Source organism: Ranitomeya variabilis, chromosome 2, assembly GCF_051348905.1.
Source record: "Ranitomeya variabilis isolate aRanVar5 chromosome 2, aRanVar5.hap1, whole genome shotgun sequence".
Taxonomy (NCBI): Eukaryota; Metazoa; Chordata; class Amphibia; order Anura; family Dendrobatidae; genus Ranitomeya; species Ranitomeya variabilis.
This window is the reverse complement of record NC_135233.1, coordinates 248,174,485-248,198,924: the sequence shown is the minus strand read 5'-3', so window position 1 is coordinate 248,198,924 and position 24,440 is coordinate 248,174,485. Positions and strand designations below refer to the sequence as shown.

Sequence of the window (24,440 nt, the reverse complement as noted above, 5' to 3'; positions counted from 1 at the left end):
AGTGGGCAGTATTTCCTTCTGGCAGCGATGAGGAATGACAAATCCCCCTCATCGCTGCCCCTTCTTATCCCCCTCAGCCCTCTTCTATTTACAAATAGTATGCCCCATCAACAACCATCGCTAGGGTAGGGGGGATAAACATGACATTACGGTATCCGTGAGTCAAAAGTAGCTTAGATGTTAGTTAACCTACTCCCCATCCATCCACCATACCTCTTTCACCGAACCCTTGCCCAAATACCTGATGCGGTCACCATTGCCGAATAAAAACTTTACACTGAAATTGGATTAAATGGCAACAGCAGCCTTTTATTAACATTTAATAAAACGATTTAACAATAAAGTCCAAAAGAGGGGGTGTGGTTCTCGAAGCCCCAAAACCTAATCTTAAGTATCCACAGCCCACCGTGGCCCCAGGTCAAGTCTTACCCCAGCCGCTATGTACCAGCTTGGGGGCAGATGATAACCAACCTGTCCGAACCACTAAACAATTGACGGGTCCCTTGATTAACCCTTCCATAGGATTGAACAGACCCTGTCCAACCGAAACTCCTTAGGGGAGTCCAGGACCTCGTGAGATCCCCCCCCCCCTACCAATCCACCATTTCCTTTTTTCACCAACTTCGAGGACCTTCCCCCCCCCCCCACGCCGCCATGACATGATATTAAAATTTTTCAAGCAAAAAATAAACAACCACCCCAATAATCTTTGACATCTCGACCCCATATAAGCATGACAAACACTGATTAAATAACAGGGAGGGTGGGTGGGAGCTTCTTCTAACAGGTGGGTACCTGACTGTTTGTCCCACCAATATGGCTGCACTATTTATAAACCCGCCTTTTTTGAATCCCTCTGCCCCACCCAAACAGTGATCTCATCACCTCAGCATTCCCATTAACCCTTTATTTACTTTTAAAACCAAAACGCTCCTTATCATCACACGTCTCCTTGTCATGCCGGCCTCCCTTTAAAGGGCCGGTGGCCCAGTACGGCCTCACTTGACATTAGGGTATCCGTCAGTCAAAAGTAGCTTAGATGTTAGTTAACCTACTCCCCATCCATCCACCATACCCACCTCTTTCACTGAACCCTTGCCCAAATACCTGATGCGGTGACCATTGCCGAATAAAAACTTCACACTGAAATTGGATTAAATGGCCACAGCAGCCTTTTATTAACATTTAATAAAACGATTTAACAATAAAGTCCAAAAGAGGGGGTGTGGTTCTCGAAGCCCAAAAACCAAATCTTAAGTATCCACAGCCCACCGTGGCCCCAGGTTAAGTCTTACCCCCAGCCGCTATGCACCAGCTCGGAGGCAGATGATAACCAACCTGTCCAAACCACTAAACAATTGACGGGTCCCTTGATTAACCCTTGCATAGGATTGAACAGACCCCGTCCAACCGAAATTCCTTAGGGGAGTCCAGGACCTCGTGAGATCCCTCCCCCCCCCCCCCCCCACCAATCCACCATTTCCATTTCCACCAACTTCGAGGACCTTCCCCCCCCACGCCACCAACATGAATGTTCTGACCACTCAAACATTCATGTCCCCCCACACTTTCAAAGCTGTCTCGATACCTTCCTGTATGGCCAAGCACCACATATCCGTGCCCACTTCATTTAAATGGACGCCATCCGCTCTCCAATAACTTCCTTCACCGGATTCCAAATTCACGTGCCTAACTACCACCGCGCCATTCCTTCCCATAAAACGAGAGACTGCTTTATTCAACTTAATCCTCGCTTTATTAACCCCCGCCACTGATCTTGCTCCACACCATATCTTCCTCTTGATAATATCGGACCAAACTACCACCACTTTTGGAAACATCGCCCACAGCCTTAGCATGTCACACTTAATGTCTTTAATCAACACTCTGCAAGGCCTCTTACCCAGATCATCCCCTCCTAAATGTATTACAACTATGTCAGGAACACGGTCCAACCGGACGAAATGATGAAATTCAGACAAAAACTGACCCCAAACCATCCCTCTTTTACCAATCCACCGTAGGGTTGCAAATTCCTGAGGAAAGCCCAATTGACGCCCCGACGGGCGCACCGCAGCCCTCAGCGCTGCCCAGAAGACAAATGAGTGTCCCATAATCCAAATTAACCGATGATGATCTGCAACAGAAAAAGAAGGGGAGAAAAACATCTCAGATCAGGTTTGGCCGAACATAAGACCGAAATCTCTCGGATTCCCAGCGACCAATTTTCTTTATCACATCCTCATGCAAACCCAATCTAGCAGCTTCTGTTGCTGCCCCAATCCTGAACGAATGACCATTATTTTCCGCGGCTGGTAAACCCCCTTTCTCCAAACAACGTCTAAAAACAGCTATAAATTGGAACCGGGACAAAAAGGAGCCGTCAGCATGAACCAACAACGGTTCCCTTAACCCCTTAAGCCCCGAGGGTGGTTTGCACGTTAAAGGGCACCTGTCACCTCGTTTTTTCAGTATGAGATAAAAATACTGTTAAATAGGGCCTGAGCTGTGCATTACAATAGTGTATTTTGTGGACCCCGATTCCCCACCTATGCTGCCGAAATACGTTACCAAAGTAGTCGTTTTCGCCTGTCAATCAGGCTGGTCTGGTCAAAAGGGCGTGGTGTCTTCCCCCAGATCTTGCTTAGTTTTCCGTTGGTGGCGTAGTGGTGTGCGCATGCCCAAGGTCCCAAATCCACGTCACAGGGAGTGAAAAGATCGCGATGTGCTGTATTTCATTGGTGAGGGAGTGAAAAGATCGCGATGTGCTGTATTTCATTGGTGATCGGTGGGCGCGGCCATCTTCCTTTGGCCGCGCGTGCGCAGAAGCGGCGCTCTGCTGGCCGCGGCTTCAGGAAAATGGCCGCGGGATGCGCAGATGGAGATCGCGGCGGCCATTTTCCTGAAGCAGAGATGCGAACTCTGCTTCAGGAAAATGGCCGCCGCGATCTCCATCTGCGCACGCGCGGCCAAAGGAAGATGGCCGCGCGTGCGCAGATGGAGATCGCGGCGGCCATTTTCCTGAAGCAGAGTTCGCATCTCTGCTTCAGGAAAATGGCCGCCGCGATCTCCATCTGCGCATCCCGCGGCCATTTTCCTGAAGCCGCGGCCAGCAGAGCGCCGCTTCTGCGCACGCGCGGCCAAAGGAAGATGGCCGCGCCCACTGATCACCAATGAAATACAGCACATCGCGATCTTTTCACTCCCTGTGACGTGGATTTGGGACCTTGGGCATGCGCAGACCACTACGCCACCAACGGAAAACTAAGCAAGATCTGGGGGAAGACACCACGCCCTTTTGACCAGACCAGCCTGATTGACAGGCGAAAACGACTACTTTGGTAACGTATTTCGGCAGCATAGGTGGGGAATCGGGGTCCACAAAATACACTATTGTAATGCACAGCTCAGGCCCTATTTAACAGTATTTTTATCTCATACTGAAAAAACAAGGTGACAGGTTCCCTTTAATGACCGGGCCAATTTTTACAATTCTGACCACTGTCCCTTTATGAGGTTATAACTCTGGAACGCTTCAACGGGTCTTGGCGATTCTGACACTGTTTTCTCGTGACATATTGTACTTCATGATAGTGGTAAAATTTCTTCGATATAACTTGCGCTTATTTGTGAAAAAAAACACAAAACGGAAATTTGGCGAAAATTTCGCAATTTTCCAAATTTGAATTTTTAGGCCCTTAAATCACAGAGATATGTCACACAAAATACTTAATAAGTAACATTTCCCACATGTCTACTTTACATCAGCACAATTTTGGAACCAAAATTTTATTTTGTTAGGGAGTTAAAAGTTGACCAGCAATTTCTCATTTTTACAACACCATTTTTTTTTTTAGGGACCACATCTCATTTGAAGTCATTTTGAGGGGTCTATATGATAGAAAATACCCAAGTGTGACACCATTCTAAAAACAGCACCCCTCAAGGTGCTCAAAACCACATTCAAGAAGTTTATTAACCCTTCAGGTGTTTCACAGGAATTTTTGGAATGTTTAAATAAAAATGAACATTTAACTTTTTTTCACACAAAATTTATTTCACCCCCAATTTTTTTATTTTCCCAAGGGTAAGAGAATAAATTGGACCCCAAAAGTTGTTGTACAATTTGTCCTGAGTACGCCGATACCCCATATGTGGGGGTAAACGACTGTTTGGGCACATGGCCGAGCTCGGAAAGGAAGGAGCGCCGTTTGACTTTTCAATGCAAAATTGACTGGAATTGAGATGGGACACCATGTCGCGTTTGGAGAGCCCCTGATGTGCCTAAACATTAAACCCCCCCACAAGTGACACCATTTTGGAAAGTAGACCCCCTAAGGAACTTATCTAGATGTGTTTTGAGAGCTTTGAACCCCCAAGTGTTTCACTACAGTTTATAACGAAGAACCGTGAAAATAATTTTTATTTTTTTTCACAAAAATGATTTTTTAGCCCCCAGTTTTGTATTTTCACAAGGGTAACAGGATAAATTGGACCCCAAAAGTTGTTGTCCAATTTGTCCTGAGTACGCTGATACCCCATATGTGGGGGGGGAAACACTGTTTGGGCCCATGGCAGAGCTCGGAAGGGAAGGAGGGCCATTTGGAATGCAGACTTAGATGGATTGGTCTGCAGGTGTCACGTTGCATTTGCAGAGCCCCTGATGTACCCAAACAGTAGAAACCCCCATAAGTGACCCCATATTGGAAACTAGACCTCCCATGGAACTTATCTAGATGTGTTGTGAGAACTTTGAACCCCCAAGGGTTTCGCTACAGTTTACAACGCTGAGCCGTGAAAATAAAAAATCCTTTTTTTTCCCCACAAAAATGATTTTTAGCCCCCCAAATTTTTATTTTCCCAAGGGTAACAAGAGAACTTGGACCCCAAAAGTTGTTGTCCAATTTGTCCCGAGTACGCTGATACCCCATATGTTGGGGTAAACCCCTGTTTGGGCGCACGGGAGAGCTCGGAAGGGAAGGAGCACTGTTTTACTTTTTCAACGCAGAACTGGCTGGAATTGAGATCGGACGCCATGTCGCGTTTGGAGAGCCCCTGATGTGCATAACCAGTGGAAACTCCCCAATTCTAACTGAAACCCTAATCCAAACACGCCCCTAACCCTAATCACACCCCTAACTCTAATCCCAACCGTAAATGTAATCCAAACCCTAAGGCCATGTGCACACGTTCAGTATTTTTCGCGTTTTTTCGCTATAAAAACGCGAAAAAAACACTAACATATGCCTCCCATTATTTTCACTGTATTCCGCATTTTTTGTGCAAATGTAGCCTTTTTTTCCGCTAAAAAATCGCATCGCGGAAAAAAAAGCAACATGTTCATTAAAATGTGGAATTGCAGAGGATTCCGCACACCTAGGAGTCCATTGATCTGCTTACTTCCCGCACGGGGCTGTGCCCACCATGCGGGAAGTAAGCAGATTATGTGCGGTTGGTACCCAGGGTGGAGGAGAGGAGACTCTCCTCCACGGACTGGGCACCATATAATTGGTAAAAAAAAAAAAAGAATTAAAATAAAAAATAGTCCTATACTCACCTTCGATGTCTTCCCGCCTCTCCACTGCACGCTGTCGCTTCGGTTCCTGTAGCTGGTGTGCGGTGAAGGACCTGCGAAGACGTCGCCGTCTTGTGATTGGTCGAGACCGGTCATGTGACCGCGACGTCATGGAAGGTCCTGCGCGCACACACCATCTATACGGAACGGACGCCGGTGAGGAGATCAGCTGTCTGCGGGTGAGTATAAGCATTTTTTTATTATTTTTAAACATTCTATCTTTTACTATAGATGCTGCAAAAGCAGCATCTATAGTAAAAAGTTGGTCACACTTGTCAAACGCTATGTTTGACAAGTGTGACCAACCTGTCAGTCAGTTTTCCAAGCGATGCTACAGATCGCTTGGAAAACTTTAACATTCTGCAAGCTAATTACGCTTGCAGAATGCTAAAAAAACGCGAAAAAAAACGCAAAAAAAAAATGCGGATTTCTTGCAGAAAATTTCCGGTTTTCTTCAGGAAATTTCTGCAAGAAATCCAGACGTGTGCACATACCCTAACCCTATCTTTAGCCCCAACCCTAACTTTAGCCCCAACCCTAACCCTAGCTCTAACCCTAACCCTAGCCCTAACCCTAGCCGGAAAATGGAAATAAATACATTTTTTTAATTTTATTATTTTTCCCTAACTAAGGTGGTGATGAAGGGGGGTTTGATTTACTTTTATAGCGGGTTTTTTAGCGGATTTTTATGATTGACAGCTGTCACACACTAAAAGACACTTTTTATAGCAAAAAAGTTTTTGCGTCTCCACATTTTGACACCTATAATTTTTCCATATTTTGGTCCACAGAGTCATGTGAGGTCTTGTTTTTTGCGGGACGAGATGACGTCTTTATTGGTAACATTTTCGGGCACGTGACATTTTTTGATCGCTTTTTATTCCAATTTTTGGGAGGCAGAATGACCAAAAACCAGCTATTCATGAATTTCTTTTTTTTTGTTTTTGGGGGGGGGTAAGCGTTTATACCGTTCCACGTTTGGTAAAATTGATAAAGCAGTTTTATTCTTTGGGTCAGTACGATTACAGCGATACCTCATTTATATCATTTTTTTTATGCTTTGGCGCTTTTATACGATAAAAACTATTTTATAGAAAGAATAATTATTTTGGCATCGCTTTATTCTGAGGACTATAACTTTTTTATTTTTTCACTGATGATGCTGTATGGTGGCTCGTTTTTTGTGGGACAAGATGTTATTTTCAGCGGTACCATGGTTATTTATATCCATCTTTTTGATCGCGTGTTATTCCACTTTTTGTTCGCCAGTATGATAATAAAGCGTTGTTTTTTGCCTCGTTTTTTTTTTTTTACGGTGTTCACTGAAGAGGTTAACTAGTGGGACAGTTTTATAAGTCGGGTCATTACGGACGCGGCGATACTAAATATGTGTACTTTTATTTATTTTTATTTAGATAAAGAAATGTATTTATGGGAATAAAATATATATAATTTTTTTTCTTTATTTAGGATTTTTTTTTTTTTTTTACACATGTGGAAATTTTTTTTTAAACTTTTTAACTTTGTCCCAGGGAGGGACATCACAGATCGCTGATCTGACAGTTTGCATAGCACTCTGTCAGATCAGCAATCTGACTTACAGTGCTGCAGGCTTACCAACGCCTGCACTGAGCAGGCGCTTAGGCTAGGTTCCCATTGCGTTAATGGGATAGCGCTAACGGACAGCGTTGCACGGCGAAATTAACGCCGTGCACCGCGTCCGTTAGCGCTCCCATTGCCGGCAATGTTAGAGCGCATTGCTAGCGCGTGTCATTTTCGGCACGCGCTAGCGATGTGCCGGTCTTTTGTAGCGCGCCTCGGACGCTGCTTGCAGCGTCCGCGGCGCGCCAGAGGTCCGTTCCCCGCTCTCGCAGATCGGGGATCTTCGAGAGCGGGGACGTTAACGCGACCCCTGAACGCGGCCCCGAAAAAGACATTGCGTTAGCGCAATCCGCTAGCGCTCGCGCTAAACGGATTGCACTAACGCAATCTGAACCTAGCCTTAGTAAGCCACCTCCCTGCAGGACCCGGATGCAGCCCCGCGGGCATTTTGGATCCGGGGCCTGCAGCAGGGAGAGGAGGTAACAGACGCTCGGAGCAACACGATCACATCGCGATGCTTCCCTACACCGCCGGAACACTGCGATCATGTTTGACCGCTCCTGGCACATAGTGCCGGATGTCAGCTGCGATAGTCAGCTGACACCCGGCCGCGCTCCCCCCGTGAGCGCGGCCGATCGCATATGATGTACTATCATGTCACTGGGAATTAAGTCCCAGGTCACCTTGACGGGATAGTACGTCATATGGGATTAAGGGGTTAAGGACCCCCCGTGTTGCATAAAATTCCTCAAACAAAACACCGGACACAAGGGAGAACCCCGAACCTCAAACAGTACAACTTTACAACCTCTCCCATTCACGTCTGTTTTTGAGGAGCGAAGGAACACCACCACTCTATCGTCATAGACGTCCACGTCTTCCCTCAGCAAGCCCCCACTCATAAATCTGGATGGGCCAATGAGTTACCCTAGGCGGAACGCGCCAAAAAAAAAAAGTAGCACTAAAAAAATCAATTTCCCATGCAGAAGAGCATATGACCGATAATTTTCTTCCAATTACCAGCAACACTTCATATGAAACAGGCCGCCTGCCGTCAACTGACTTCCTCCATCTCTTCATACCTCTCGGACACATGTCTCGGACACGTCCACATCATATGAAATATATCTGAAGACTTACACCTTGGGCATTCAGAGTCATCACGCAAACCTGCCTTATATAGTACTATCGGAGACTTATAAACCCTATGTATCACATAGAGCTGTGACAGTCTATACGGTTCGCTCACTGACAGTCTTGGGACCCATTCTAACACCGACTCCCAAGTCTCGTTATCCATCGGACCCAAATCCCTCTCCCACTTAGCTCTCGCCATTATCGGAAAACCCAACAAGAAGGTGTATAGTAGGTCTTTGTACAAAGTAGATATAACCCCCCCATATGTCCCTTCATTACACACATACTCAAGCACTATATCCCTTTGAATTCTAATACCTCCGTTCCTATTCTGAGCTCCAAAAGCATGTCTCATCCGCAAATACTGACACTCCCCTGCAATCCCAAGTCCAAACTCCACCTGCAATTGGGAAAATGATTTCAACTCACCTCGCTCACTTATTTGATAGACGTACTGAATCCCTTTGACCCGCCATTCAGTCAGCATCCCCAGTGCCATAAACTCCTGTAAATTATTGTTATGCCATAGCGGTGAGAATCTCGTCAAGTCCGTGATCCCACGTATATGTCTCAGCCTGCCCCATAGCCTACGTATCAACAACACAGTCGGGTACAATTTCCCCAGGACCCCCAGGGATCCATCTTCCAAACATTGCACTACTGGTTTCCTTTTTGTCAACACTTCCATCAACCGCTGTACCGCTCCAGAAGACCCCTCAAGTGCCCATCCCTTTAGATGCTGACTTTGTGCTGCAAGATAGTATATTTCAGGGTTAGGCAATGCTAGGCCCCCATCTTCCTTGGGTCGCTGAAGTGTCTACAGTCTAATACGCGGATATTGTCTCCCCCATATTAAATTCTGAAACAGAGAGTTAATCTGTCTAAATTTCCCGTGCGGTATCCAAACTGGCGCATTATGAAGAATATACAGTATTTTCGGCATCAGAATCATTTTAATAAGATTCACCCTACCTACCACAGATAAATGCAGCTTAAGCCAAGCATCCACTTTTGCCTTTAGAACGCCCAAGATTGGAGTCAGATTCCTATACATATAATCAGTAACAGGCATAGATACCCATATGCCAAGGTACTTAAATTGGCTCGTCACCTTCAGTCACCCATCTTCCAGCGTTTCCCCACTAGCGTCGTCCACCGTAAACAAGATAGACTTACTCCAGTTTATCCTAAGTCCCGACACCGATCCGAAGCGTACAATAATCCCAATGTCCCCCTCCAAGGACGCACCCGGGTCCGCCAGAAATAACAGAATGTCATCCGCGTACAACGCCACCCTTTCTTCAATCATCCCATATTTGAACCCAGTCACCTCATCAGACCGTCGAAGCTTAGCAGCCAGTGGTTCAACAGCCAGAGCAAATAAAAGAGGAGAGAGCGGACACCCACCCCTGCCTCGTCCCTCTAGCCAGTTGTATGGTCCGTGATAACTCCCCGTTTACCCTGACCCTGGCCATCGGCATCGAGTACATCAGCCGAATCCAAGATATGAACTGTGGTCCAAACCCCATGCTCCGCAACACCTGCCAGAGATACCCCCACTCCACACTATCGAATGCCTTATGGGCGTCTAGAGATGCAATAACTCTCTGGCCACAGTTATCGGCTCTAAGTTGCAAATTCATATACAGCCTTTGTAAATTAATTGCAGTGGACCTATCAGGCATAAAGCCAGACTGGTCTGAGTGCACCAGGCCGGAAATGACACCCGTCAACCTTATCGCCAACACCTTAGCCAGGAGCTTAACATCTATAGTGAGTAAGGAGATTGGCCGATATGAATCCGGCTGCTTCGAGTCCTTCCCCTCCTTAGGAATCACCAATATTATGGCGTCCCGCATAGATGCCGGCAGACTTCCTCTATTCCTAGCCTCCTCCAGCACCGCCGTTAATCTAGGGATCAGCACTTCCCCCAAGTTTTTATAAATTTCAACGGGAAATCCATCTACACCAGGCGCCTTTCCATTAGCCATAGACTGTAATGCCCGACCCAACTCCTCCTCCGTGATGGGAGCCTCCAAATCCTCACTCTCTATGTCACTCAGCTTTGGTAGCTCCATTTCCCCAAGGAACGCCAACGTGTCCTCCATTGACCCATTCACCCGAGAGGAATATAAGTCCGCATAAAAATCCGCAAAAACCTCCAAAATCTCTGAAGTCTCAGAAACAGCAATACCGCTCCCCGACATCAGAGAATGGATAAAGGAAGTATTTCTCTGAGCAGAAGCCACCAGCGACAGCATATGACCCACAGACTCGCCCTCCTGGTAATAAGCTAGATTCATGAATTCCCTCTTCCTTTCAGCCTTACCCAGCAAAACTTCCTCCAACTGGCTCTGAGCTGCCTTTAACCTCCTCCCAGCTTCCATAGTACCCATTATTATCATCTCGTCTTCAGCTATCCTCAGCCCATCAATCGCCAACTTCTCTGCCTCTCTCGATTTCCGCTTACACCTGCTAATATCCCTAAACAGCAGCCCTCTTAAGTACACCTTCATGGCTTCCCACACTGTAAGAGCGTCTGCACTTCCCTCATTTATCTCAAAAAATTCCACCAACTCCTGCTTTATCTTCCCCAAGTCTATACTATGTAGCCTAGTAGGGTGAATTTTCCACTCCCTCTTGCTCCCGGTCCGTGTCCCCACTGGTCGAAACTCCACCTCAACTGGACTATGGTCTGAGAGAGCCCTAGGCATATATCTCACATCCCTTACCATCGTATCCATCAGACAGTTACCCAGCGCCAAATCGATTCTAGACAAAGTACCATGAGCTGGCGAGTAGCATGAATACGCTCTTTCCCCAATATGTCTAACTCTCCATAAATCAATCATACCTACTTCCCGGACATAGGTCCCAAACGTAGTGATATGTCCCTCTGTCCTGTTCTGGGGTTTTTTATTTTTTATCCCAAAAGTCATCACATATATTATTGAAGTCCCCAATAACTAGAAAAGGTAACGGACCCCAACGCCCCACCCTCTCCAGCACCTCTCATTTTCTTGCTTGAGTATGGGGGCGGAATATACATTGCCGCTATACACATCACCACTCCATTCATTTTACATTTCACCACCACATACTGACCATCCACATCCTCCTTTACCACTACCTCCTCATACTGCACCCCCGCAGGAATTAACACAGACACACCCCTTGAGTACGTAGAAAAAGTAGAGTGATACGCCCTCTGTATCCAGCGTGCACCGTGTCATCCTTCTCTTTCTCACCACCCGCCCCTGTGCTAAAACTAGTACTAGCCGAGTCATCCATAACTGTGTTGCCTCCAGACGCCCTACACCCTCCTGTTACGGACTGAGTACTACTAGCATCAGCAACCACTGTATTTGAAATTCCCCCATTGTCAGCAAAACCTCTAATGCCTAATACGGAATTCCCATCCCCCAACCAAGCTGCCAATGGAGATGCTCCTCTCACACCCCACCAGACAATAACTCCCGCCCCGTATTCTCAATAAGCGGTAAGCAGGGATTAACAGGAAAAATACGCTCACTCTCACCTGGCTGCCTGGGTGCTGTGACCCCACTAGCCGTAGATCCTGCGTCCTGATGAAAACGTCCTGTAGCACTCAGATAGATCCTCTGCTCCAGTTATAGCCGCTGGGTCGACCTGTAGGCTCGGCTGCTGGACATTTTCAGCTGGTGCTGTAGCTGCCAGGCCAGGGACCCCTGAGGCTGATGCTGTGCTGTAAGTGACTCCTGTCACGTTTTGTGCTGCCGCACATGAGCTTCCCGGCGCTTGTGCAGGGAATCCAGAATCGCCACCCGAGGCTGCTGATCGCTGCCCGCCTCCCAGGAAGGCCATGGGAATCGATCCAACTCGGCCTGCGCTGCTCCTCTGCCTACTGCGTGGCGCCGCCGCTGACCGCGCGCTGCTGCCTGGACCGGCTGGCTGCCGCCCGCTATGACTCCCATGCTGAGGGGCTGAAAGGAAAGGTCCCGCCTCCTGGTCTCCCGCTCACGACCTCGCAGAGCAGGCCTTGCTGCCGCGCAAGCGCCTGCCATCCCTGGTCCCGACTCCCGCTGGGTGACACTCACCGCTGCGAGGGAAGCGGACGCCTCCCCCTGCTGCAGGTCCCGCCGTCTGCTCGGATTCCTCCCGGTTCTCTGAAGAGGCGCGGGCTGCCTGCGGCCAGTGTCAGGAACCGGAGGGTCCCTGGAGGGGCTCCGTACTCGGCGCCGGACCCTGGGGGTGGCATCTCGGCTAAGGCGCGCCGGAGGCCTAGCTCTCCGCGGCCGTCTGCCGACAGATGGGGGTTTGTGAGCCTCCTGCTGCCGCCCCCTGCAATAGGCTGCTGATGGAAGTCTACAGCCATGCTGTTCCTTGGGTGCCCACAGCCTCTCAAGCTTTGAAGCAGGGCTTCCACGTCCATATCTGCCATGTGATAGGGAGCTTCTTCTAACAGGTGGGTACCTGACTGTTTGTCCCACCAATATGGCTGCACTATTTATAAACCCGCCTTTTTTGAATCCCTCTTCCCCACCCAAACAGTGATCTCATCACCTCAGCATTCCCATTAACCCTTTATTTACTTTTAAAACCAAACCGCTCCTTATCATCCCACGTCTCCTTGTCATGCCGGCCTCCCTTTAAAGGGCCGGTGGCCCAGTACGGCCTCACTTCACCCAGTGACGTGCTACTGACGACCCCTAACCAATCCTTTATCTCCAAAATACCGGGAAAGCTTGGTGGGAGAACTGTTCCCGCCAGGCTTAACCCCTTAGTAGGAGGGTTATACCATTGTCTGGCAATGCCATACATAACTCTCCTAATGGTCCGGGTTATGCCATTATATACACACGTAATGGTCGGGAAGGACTTCCCGACCGATGTAGTATATATACCTCATGCTATTCATGCGATCATCGCGACTAAGCGCACACTGATCGCATGATGGCGCCTGCTGTTTCTCTCACAGCAGTACACATGGAGTAGTCTTCTTAGGGGTGGCGATGCCCTCCTGCAACTATGATCGCTGTGATTGGCTATTCAATTCTGAACAGCCAATTCTAGCGTTTCTCTGTGCTTCAGGCAATCATATTTCCTGAAACACTGACGACCAACCTACGATCTGTGCTTTAAGAGCCCCGATCAAAGGCTGGAGCCTAGCAACGCTGAAATCACCATAACCCGCACTGATTGGTGTCATTGATCACACCAATCAGAGCGCACAGACGCGATGTGACCCAACGATGACGACCCTGTACTTTCTCATTCTAGCTGCAAATTTGTACAGGACGGTCACTGTGTTGGTCCGTGCTCCTTGCTGGGTCTTGTGGTGCCACAAAACCTGTGCCATCAATCTCCTTGCTGCTGTTGAAAAATAGAAGAATTCCTGATCCTTCTGAATCCACCCCAATCCATCTCTCCCCCCCACCTCCCGCTGAGCACTGATCAGTACTTGATTGCTCGATTTTTGGCAGTTTTTCTCTTTTTCGTGCCTCTTGCAACCACCAAGCGCTGATCAGTCATGCACATCACTGATCAACATCCATGTTCGCTGTTTTCTATGCCTTTTTGTGTCCCAGCCTATTTTTCGCTCCCCCTGTGTGTGCGCGTTATGCAGCTGCCGAGCGCTGATCATTGACACAAATCACTGGTCCACACTCCTGCTTGTTGTTTTCCATTCCCCCCCTCCCCCCAACTATTTTTTTATATTTTTCTTTATATATTCTTTTCTTTTTCTGCTCTTGTAAATAAAAAAACATCAAGTCCTCAAAATACATACCCAAATAAAATTTGGTACATACACAAACACCACATACAGGAAAGAAATGTTGCCCCAAACCAGATATTCAATGTGAAGAGGCATAGATGATCCCACCTTTTTTTTTTATTCCTCTCCTCCTCCAGTGATACCAAACCGCGCGGCAGGCGCCCCAGAAAAGAAAACTGACCAGCGCAGAACGTAACTGTCTCCATATGGACCTCACCTCCTGAAAATTATGAGCCACGGATTCACGATTTTGTAGGGCAATCAGGAATCCAAGTTGACCAAGTTGACATCACTGACCTCACAGAAATTAACTTTTTCAAAGTCTTTTTCTCTGAGGATTATGTAAACCTCAACAAGTTTTCAGAGGTGTACGTTCCCCAAAAGGACATCTGCGTGGATGAGTCCCTAATACATGTCAAGGGGAGGCTCAAATTCCGGCAATACCTGACCAGTAAGAAGGCCAGGTACAGAATTTAGCTCTACAAACTGTGTGAGAGTACCTCAGGGTACACCCACAAGTTTAGGGTTTATGAAGGCAAGGACACCTGAATTCAATCCCCTAAACATCCCCCTGTCCTGAGAGCGAGTGTGAAAATTGTGTGGGATTTGGTGCACCCACTGCTGGATCAAGGTTATGGCCTCTTTCATACTTCCGTCTTTTCAGATCCGTTGCAATGCGTCGTTTTGGGAAAAAAACGGATCCTGCAAATGTGCCCGCAGGATCCGTTTTTTTCCCATAGACTTGTATTAGCGACGGATGGCCACACGTCGCATCCGTCGTGCGACGGATCCGTCGTGTTTTGGCGGACCGTCGTCTGGAAAAAACGTTCAATGTAACGTTTTTTGTCTGCGTCGAAAAAAACGTACAGCGACGGATCCTGCGGCGTCCGTCGTTGGCTAGAATGGAAGCCTATGGGCGCAGGATCCGTTACTGTCCATCAAATGATGGAATCCAGCAACAGATTCCGTTTTTTTACACTGAGCATGCCTGGAAGGATTTCTATTCCTTTAATTTAACCCATTTTTTCTGCAGCTGCTGCATCGACGGACCGTCAAAACACAGGATCCAGTGCATCCGTTTTTTACAATCTGCACAGGATCCGTCTTTTCAACACTTTGACGGATTGTGACTGATTCTAAAAGACGGAAGTGTGAAAGTAGCCCATCACACCTATGTACATAACTTTTTAACCAGCATCCCACTCTTCAAACCCCTCTCTGTGCAAGATACCGCAGCCTGCAGTAGTGTCCGCAAAAATCAGAGAGGCCTCCCTAGGACAGCTGCTCAGGAAGGGTGAGAGTATAGCACAATGAAGCAACAACATGCTGGTGGTAAAGTGCAAAAGGGATGTCCTTTCCTTGACCACTAAACAGGGCGATGACAGCACCCCCAAAGTTGTACGAGGTACCTCTACACAGGTCACCAAACCAGCCTGTGTACTGGGGTACAGCAAGAACATGGGGAGAGGAATTTGATCTCTCTTATCAATCCCTCCAGCTGGACAGTGCCATGAATGGTAGCTTAGCAGCTGGTCAAGGGCATCTAATGGCAGCATGTGCTCCTTCACAAGCAGAGCATTCATACTTGTATTTACAGAGTCCATAGAAATGATAGTGGCCTTTTTTGAATAACCAACAGGCACCTTGGTGCCAGACAGGCACTGTACCAAGATCACTTACTGGGGCAGTGGTCAGGGCATGAAAGGGGTTCTGATTTTGGGTCATCATGAGCTTTAGCCAAGCATCTGTTGCTCTGATGCCCCAACTGAGCTCGGGCTGAAGAGAAAGGCATCTGCAAAAATCCTCTTCTTACCTACACCAAGCACAACTGCAGTGTGTTGACACTCACCCGCTGGAGAAGAAGGTATCACGGAAGAAAGAGGTTCCGGAACACCACTGCTGGCCACGTGGGAAGGTGCCTGACTTGCAGTCCTAGAATGATGACTAGACTCCTGCGTCTCTGCATGTCGTTTTGACTGGCCACCATAAGACGCCGAGCTGCTTGACACCCTTTCTGACGAAGTAGATGAGGAGCTCCTTCTAGAGGACCTGGAGCAGCGACTATGATCAGAGGAGCGTGAGCGTTGAATTCTTCTAGGAGATAGTGATGCCCTCGAAGTACTCCTAGAACGCCTCCTGCGTCTACCACTTGAACGACGGTGGCTATGTAGTATCGAACGGGGGGATACAGAGGGAGGAGACTGTGCTCCTTGGTTAATGTGATACAGGCCCTTGGGATCCACAATAATACTGGCACTAGCAGGATGCTGATGTATATTAGGAAGAAGTCTCGTATCTGGGGTTATTAAGTTCGGGTCAGGAGACCCACGGCCGGAACAGGCATCACATTCTGTGTAGGAAACAAAATTAGATTATTTGCTATTATACTGCTCTCAAATGCCACAAAGGTAAAATTACAGTCTGCTACCTGCCAAGGGTGGAGAGGTTTAATGGGCAGAAAGGAGCTGACAGGCTCCTTGAATGAATAAGTCTAAGAATATGTCTTAGGAAATCACACATGATGCAATTCCATAATATTTTAGTTAAAGGGGTCAACTGCAGACTTATGAATCCCCCAGGGCACGCAGTGTGCGTTGCGAGGATTCCCCAGTTTCTGAGCTGGGAACTGTGATGTAAACGTTATGCATACACCCAGGCCAATGGGGGCGACCTCACTCAATGCAGGTGTAAGCAGTGAGGCTGCGCCCACTAGACAGCTTCTGCCCAGGAGTATGTATAACGCATACATCACCGCCGTTGCAGAAACCGGAAAATCCTCTGAGGGAATTCAAGAGTCTGCAGTCACACAGAGTGACTGCAGCTTTATCAATTTAGACTGGACAACCCCTTTAAGGCAATGAACCAATGCAAACATGGAGCAGGATGGGAAAAGGGAAAATAAATTCCCCAAAAGGTGCCCAATATGCAACACAAAAGGTCTACACCAGGCATGGACCCTGTTTAGCGGTACTGGGAGTTCCCTACATGGGCTGCAGTAGCACAGTAGTATAAGAGCCAGGACTCAAGTCTCTGCTGTAAGGCCAAATTCAGATATGGCCCATAAGGACCATCATGTCTGGACGGGCACTGGTCTCCTGACCCAAACCCAACAGCTTCATATATGTCCATGTGGTTGCGGAGTTTGGGTCAGGCCGGTCCGTCCACCACTGTCCTTTCGCAGACTGTGTGACAGACTTCTGAATTGGGCCTTAATTGTGTTATAATAATCAGGAGATTATAAGTGCCTAGATTAAAGTTAAAGGGAACCTGTCACCCCGTTTTTTCCGTATGAGATAAAAATACTGTTAAATAGGGCATGAGCTGTGCATTGCAATAGTGTATTTTGTGGACCCCGATTCCCCACCTATGCTGCCGAAATACGTTACCAAAGTAGCCGTTTTCACCTGTCAATCAGGCTGGTCTGGTCAGATGGGCGTGGTGTGTTCCCCCAGATCTTGCTTAGTTTTCCGTTGGTGGCGTAGTGGTGTGCGCATGCCCAAGGTCCCGAATCCACTGCACAGGGGAGTGAAAAGAGCACGATGTGCGCTATTTCATTGGTGACCGGTGGGGGCGGCCATCTTCCTTTGGCCGCGCGTGCGCAGAAGCGGCGCTCTGCTGGCCACGGCTTCAGGAAAATGGCCACGGGATGCCGCGCGTGCGCAGATGGAGATCGTGGCGGCCATTTTCCTGAAGCCGAGATGCGAACTCAGCTTCAGGAAAATGGCTGCCGCGATCTCCATCTGCGCACGCGCGGCATCCCGTGGCCATTTTCCTGAAGCCGCGGCCAGCAGAGCGCCGCTTCTGCGCACGCGCGGCCAAAGGAAAATGGCCGCCCCCACCGATCACCAATGAAATAGCGCACATCGCGCTCTTTTCACTCCCCTGTGCAGTGGATTCGGGACCTTGGGCATGAGCACACCACTACGCCACCAACGGAAAACTAAGCAAGATCTGGGGGAAGACACCACGCCCATCTGACCAGACCAGCCTGATTGACAGGCGAAAAAGACTACTTTGGTAACGTATTTCGGCAGCATAGGTGGGGAATCGGGGTCCACAAAATACACTATTGCAATGCACAGCTCAGGCCCTATTTAACAGTATTTTTATCTCATACGGAAAAAACGGGGTGACAGGTTCCCTTTAACCATAAACTCAATAATAACATAAAAATGGGGAATTGCTATACAAGCATTTCTCTTAGATTTACAGTAAGTGAAAGCTAGATTTAAAAAAAAAATTTCTAGACATGAATTTTGCAACTTCAAAAACATGGGTGACTCCAAATTAAGGTTAGGAGATGAACCCTCAGTCTGGACCATAAACAGACCATTAAAGGGAATCTGTCATAAAATAATGCTATTATTAACCTGCAGATATGGGGTTAATAGCACTCTGACACAATGCGCCGGTCGCACTGAGAGCCCCGCTGCAGGGAACAATTGCACTCTATTCCTCAAGACAGGCTCTGTCTTCCAGTCATAGGGGCGGCACCATAACCGTTTCAGTCACCACTCCATGCACAGAAAGCGGCTGCTGTAACCGTCACCCTGGCACTGACTGACAGCTCAGTCATTATTAGAGCTGGCTGTCAGTCAGTTACAGCTGCCGCTTTCTGTGTGCAGAGCGATGACTGACACCGTGCCAGCGCCGCCTCTATAACTGAAAGACTGTGCCTGCCGGCAGGAATAAAATGCAATTCTTATAATTTACACTCAACTAATCCCACACAATTAAAGTGGGAAGAACGAAGAGATCCCAAAATTAAAACCACATGTTTATTGATATTAGTTTAAAATTTACAGAATAAAAAGCATAAATACCATAGGGGACACCAAGAGACAAGGCAAATAATAAACAGACCATACTCATAAGAATAAGGATAACAACAGTGGCTGAACAAAACCCCAAATAGTTAGCTCAGTGGCTTAGTATATCCAATGTAAATAACGGTATCAAATAATCTCATCTACCTCCCAAAGGACTACCTCAATAGTAATGCACACAGTGGTTACATTATCTGATACATACATAGGATGCACATATGGGGGCAAACAAACAGACCGCTGAATCCATAAGATAGTAAAGAGATGGTGTTACCTCGTGCTGATGGCGTCCCCTCACCCCGACGCGCGTTTCGCCTCCTGCTTCTTCTTGAGCTAACTATTTGGGGTTTTGTTCAGCCACTGTTGTTATCCTTATTCTTATGAGTATGGTCTGTTTATTATTTGCCTTGTCTCTTGGTGTCCCCTATGGTATTTATGCTTTTTATTCTGTAAATTTTAAACTAATATCAATAAACATGTGGTTTTAACCCCTTCACCCCCAAGGGTGGTTTGCACGTTATGGACCGGGCCAATTTTTACAATTCTGACCACTGTCCCTTTATGAGGTTATAACTCTGGAACGCTTCAACGGATCCTGGTGATTCTGACATTGTTTTCTCGTGACATATTGTACTTCATGATAGTGGTAAAATTTCTTTGATATTACCTGCGTTTATTTGTGAAAAAAATGGAAATTTGGTGAAAATTTTGAAAATTTCGCAATTTTCCAAATTTGAATTTTTATGCAATTAAATCACAGTGATATGTCACACAAAATACTTAATAAGTAACATTTCCCACATGTCTACTTTACATCAGCATCATTTTGGAACCAAATTTTTTTTTTGTTAGGGAGTTATAAGGGTTAAAATTTGACCAGCAATTTCTCATTTTTACAACACCATTTTTTTTTTTAGGGACCACATCTCATTTGAAGTCATTTTGAGGGGTCTATATGATAGAAAATACCCAAGTGTGACACCATTCTAAAAACTGCACCCCTCAAGGTGCTCAAAACCACATTCAAAAAGTTTATTAACCCTTCAGGTGTTTCACAGGAATTTTTGGAATGTTTAAATAAAAATGAACATTTAACTTTTTTTTCACACAAAATTTAATTCAGCTCCAATTTGTTTTATTTTACCAAGGGTAACAGGAGAAAATGGACCCCAAAAGATGTTATACAATTTGTCCTGAGTACGCCGATACCCCATATGTGGGGGTAAACCACTGTTTGGGCGCATGACAGAGCTCGGAAGCGAAGGAGCGCCATTTGACTTTTCAATGCAAAATTGACTGGAATTGAGATGGGACGCCATGTTGCGTTTGGAGAGCCACTGATGTGCCTAAACATTGAAACCCCCCACAAGTGACACCATTTTGGAAAGTAGACCCCCTAAGGAACTTATCTAGAGGTGTGGTGAGCACTTTGACCCACCAAGTGCTTCACAGAAGTTTTATAATGCAGAGCCGTAAAAATAAAACAAAAAATTTTTCCCACAAAAATTATATTTTAGCCCCCAGTTTTGTATTTTCCCGAGGGTAACAGGAGAAATTGGACCCCAAAAGTTGTTGTCCAATTTGTCCTGAGTACGCTGATACCCCATATGTGGGGGGGAACCACCGTTTGGGCGCATGGGAGGGCTCGGAAGGGATGGAGCGCCATTTGGAATGCAGACTTAGATGGAATGGTCTGCAGGCGTCACATTGCGTTTGCAGAGCCCCTAATGTACCTAAACAGTAAAAAAAAAACACAAGTGACACCATTTTGGAAAGTAGACCCCCTAAGGAACTCATCTAGATGTGTTGTGAGAGATTTGAACCCCTAAGTGTTTCACTACAGTTTATAACGCAGAGCCGTGCAAATAAAAAATATTTTTTTTTCCACAAAAATTATTTTTTAGCCCCCAGTTTTGTATTTTTCCAAGGGTAACAGGAGAAATTAGACCCTATATATTGTTGTCCAATTTGTCCTGAGTACGCTGATACCTGATATCTGGGGGGGAACCACCGTTTGAGCGCATGGCAGAGCTCGGAAGGAGCATCGTTTGCAATGCAGACTTAGATGGATTGGTCTGCAGGCGTCACATTGCGTTTGCAGAGCCCCTAATGTTCCTAAACAGTAGAAACCCTCCACAAGTGACCCAATATTGGAAACTAGACCCCCCAAGGAACTTATCTAGTTGTGTTGTGAGAACTTTGAACCCCCAAGTGTTTCACTACAGTTTATAACGCAGAGCCGTGAAAATAAAAAAATAAAAAATTCCCCCCCAAAATTATTTTTTAGCCCCCAGTTTTGTATTTTCCCAAACAGGACAGATAAAGTACGCCTGCATCGGAGCCGCGGCAGGAAGCAGAGGACGTCATCGTATGAAGATGGGAGGCGCTGGACCCGTACCGCGATGCCCATCAGGCTGGACCGCATCGGGACCGCCCCTGGGTGAGTATAATTTAAGCTGTTTTTCTTATCTTTCAGGTGGCATCAGGGGCTTATCTACAGCATTACAGAATGTGAATTCAGCCTTAAGGTACCGTCACACTAAGCGACGCTGCAGCGATACAGACAACGATGCCGATCGCTGCAGCGTCGCTGTGTGGTCGCTGGAGAGCTGTCACACAGACCGCTCTCCAGTGACCAACGATGCCGAGGTCCCCGGGTAACCAGGGTAAACATCGGGTTGCTAAGCGCAGGGCCGCGCTTAGTAACCCGATGTTTACCCTGGTTACCAGTGTAAAATGTAAAAAAAAAAAAACCACTACATACTCACCTTCGCATCCCCCGGCATCCGCTTCCTGCACTGACTGTGAGTGCTGGCCCTAACAGCAGAGCGGTGATGTCACCGCTGTGCTGTGCTTTCACTTTACGGCCGGCGCTCAGTCAGTGCAGGAAGCGGACGGCGGGGGACGCGAATGTGAGTATGTACTGTTTTTTTACATTTTACACTGGTAACCAGGGTAAACATCGGGTTACTAAGCGCGGCCCTGCGCTTAGTAACCCGATATTTACCCTGGTTACCAGTGTAAAACATCACTGGTATCGTTGCTTTTGGTGTCAAACACGACGATACACGCCGATCTGACGACCAAATAAAGTTCTGAACTTTCTTCAACGACCAGCGATATCACAGCAGGATCTTGATCGCTGCTGCCTGTCAAACTAAACGATATCGCTAGCCAGGACGCTGCAACGTCACGAATTGCTAGCGATATCGTTTAGTGTGAAGGTACCTTTACTCAGACACGCCGCGCCAGCTCCAGGATTCCAGATGCATGATGGCGGTTCTCAATTACAAATCCTTACCATGATCAGAAGTACTGACCAGCGTTAGCTCAGAGGGTTCGTCCTCCTGCTGATCTTGCATTATTGCGGCTGAACAGCTTTGGAGTAACCTTTCTATCCGCAATTCAATGGACTCCTCCTCAGCGTTGCTGGAATGGGTTGTGTCGGGATCTTTCCCGTTGCTACTACTGTGGCTGGTTTCCGCCTTGTCTGTGCGCGGATTTGGTAATGGACAGGAGTAGTGCTGCCCGCTGTCATCATTGGACTTCTTTTCCTCCTCACATACAATACCAACGTCCTCAGATTTTGGTCCGTTTTCTGATCTGTGCCAGGATGCCACATTAACCGGAATCCGCAAATCTTCATCCCCAAAGTTGTGTGGAGCATACCGTAAATCAGTGTCTAAAGTGAATGGATTCTCCGCAGGACAAGGCATCTCTGAAGATGGGCACTGCCCAGCGGACACTTCTGGAGGGTCTCTACCAGGGCTACTAACTTTGCGTCGATTTCTGGGCACCGTGGATGGACTTCTGGGCCCCAAAGATCTAACCCTCTTAGCACATGGAGAGCGATCTTGTGGATCAGATGCTTTTCCTTTATCTGTGAGGATTTCTGCCACTTTCTCTTGCAGCCAGGCTTCACCTCTCACCAGTGCTGCTGCCCGGACATTGGCAAGCAGTTCTTCCAGGGCTGCAGACATGGCTGCTGGACCTCTGCAGCCGAGCAACGTGTGCACACACTTCCCTATGTATCAGTGCAGGCCAGACTCCTCCTCATCCTCTCTGACCTCCCAGCATGCTCCAGTAAACCAGTAACCACTACCTACAAGCTGGGAGGAGGGAATCAGCAATGCACGCAGAAACTGCAGCCGAGACTGAGGCGGACTGATTGTAGAGGCTCCTGAATGGCAAATGCACCCTGCCTGTCTTGCTGTGGCCACGTTCACTATTTGGTGATTTTTTTACCTCAGTATTTGTAAACCAAAACCAGGAGAGGCACAATCAGCGGAAAAGTATAATAGAAACACGTCACCACTTCTGTATTTATCACCCTACTGTATGGGGGCAATGACCTTTGTGTCCTTTTACGACCTTTTACGTGTCACAGGGCAAAATATGCAGGATTTAGTCTACATACTTAGGGCTGCTGGAAATTACTTTCTTGAATTGCATCAGCAGAGCAGACTCCTACTCCTACCCTCCCATAACATGCTGTGTATACAGCAGTATCTCTGGACCTGAGGGTATTGCAGCAGCTGTCGCTTCTTGATGGTGGGTTAAACTACACCAAAAGGTGAGCAGCTTAGAAATGTGTCCATCACATAGGACCCTATTGCGCTTTGTGTTTCCTTGTTTCTTTTACCTGTGTTCTGGGCACTCTAACTACGGGTGACAGAGGCTATATAGGCTGTCCCCCCTTGGGGATCACAACACTTTCCCACCATCCTGACAGGCTGTGAAAAACACTTTCCCACAATCCTGACAGACTGTGGATAACACTTTCTTACCATCCTGAGGGGCTGGGCATAACACTTTCCCATCATCCTCACAGGCAATGAATAACACTTTCCCATTATCCCATAGCACTTTAGGATCAGTGAAAATCATGGGGCAGCTACCACCGACATCGTCACAGTCCATCGTGACACTGGTCAGCTGCACGGGACCACCTTCCTCATAGACCTCTTGCCTGTCCCCATCGGCCTTAGCACTGATTCTCAGTGCTACTTGTGACATGGCTGAGTCCCCCTGGACAATGGAGACATCAGCATGTACAACATTGACATCCACATTATCAACATTTGGATCCCAGGATGAACCAGATCTGGGAGGGTTACCAGGAACATACGTACTGTATTGAGCAACCATCCGGCTCAGATCGGCCCCCAATAAAACATTTATGGTGAGGTTATCGGACATTCCCTCTTCACTCAACCCCCCGCCCAGCTCCCCATTGTAGGAAAACATCTCAGCCAATATAGGGTTAACTCCTCCTATTCTGGTGACAGTCAGTGTTTTCCCAGGGATAATATTATTGGAAGAAATAGGTTCCAGAAGGACTGTGGTTATCTCCATCCCGATGTCTTTCAGACCCAAAGTGACAGTACCGCCCAAAGTGGTGGACTACAAATTGTCACTGGGTCTCCGTTCTAACCCACCCACAAACAAAACAGTTGGAGACGAGCTGGGTGGGTTGGGAGAGGGGACAATCTCCCTTTTGTGATGGCAGATAGTGCCGACATGCCTTAATTTGTTGCACCCAAAA

General features: G+C 47.4%; 1 protein-coding gene across 4 annotated transcripts in view; it reads right to left on the bottom strand.

Moving 5' to 3' along the window:
- The window catches only part of LOC143805314 (uncharacterized), a 39,627-nt gene extending 16,505 nt beyond the window's left edge, over window positions 1-23,122 (bottom strand). For 2 of the 4 annotated variants that reach the window (XM_077284502.1, XM_077284503.1), the window contains exons 1-2: window positions 22,197-22,963; window positions 15,919-16,419 (exon numbers count right to left, since the gene is read on the bottom strand). In XM_077284502.1, the coding sequence (XP_077140617.1) occupies window positions 15,919-16,419; window positions 22,197-22,875 (1,180 nt within the window). In that variant the 5' untranslated portion in view covers window positions 22,876-22,963. Of the gene's footprint in view, window positions 1-285; window positions 2,138-15,918; window positions 16,420-22,196 lie in introns of those variants that run through there. The other 2 variants (XM_077284506.1, XM_077284505.1) reach the window with 2 other exon arrangements.
- Window positions 23,123-24,440: the final 1,318 nt, after the last annotated feature.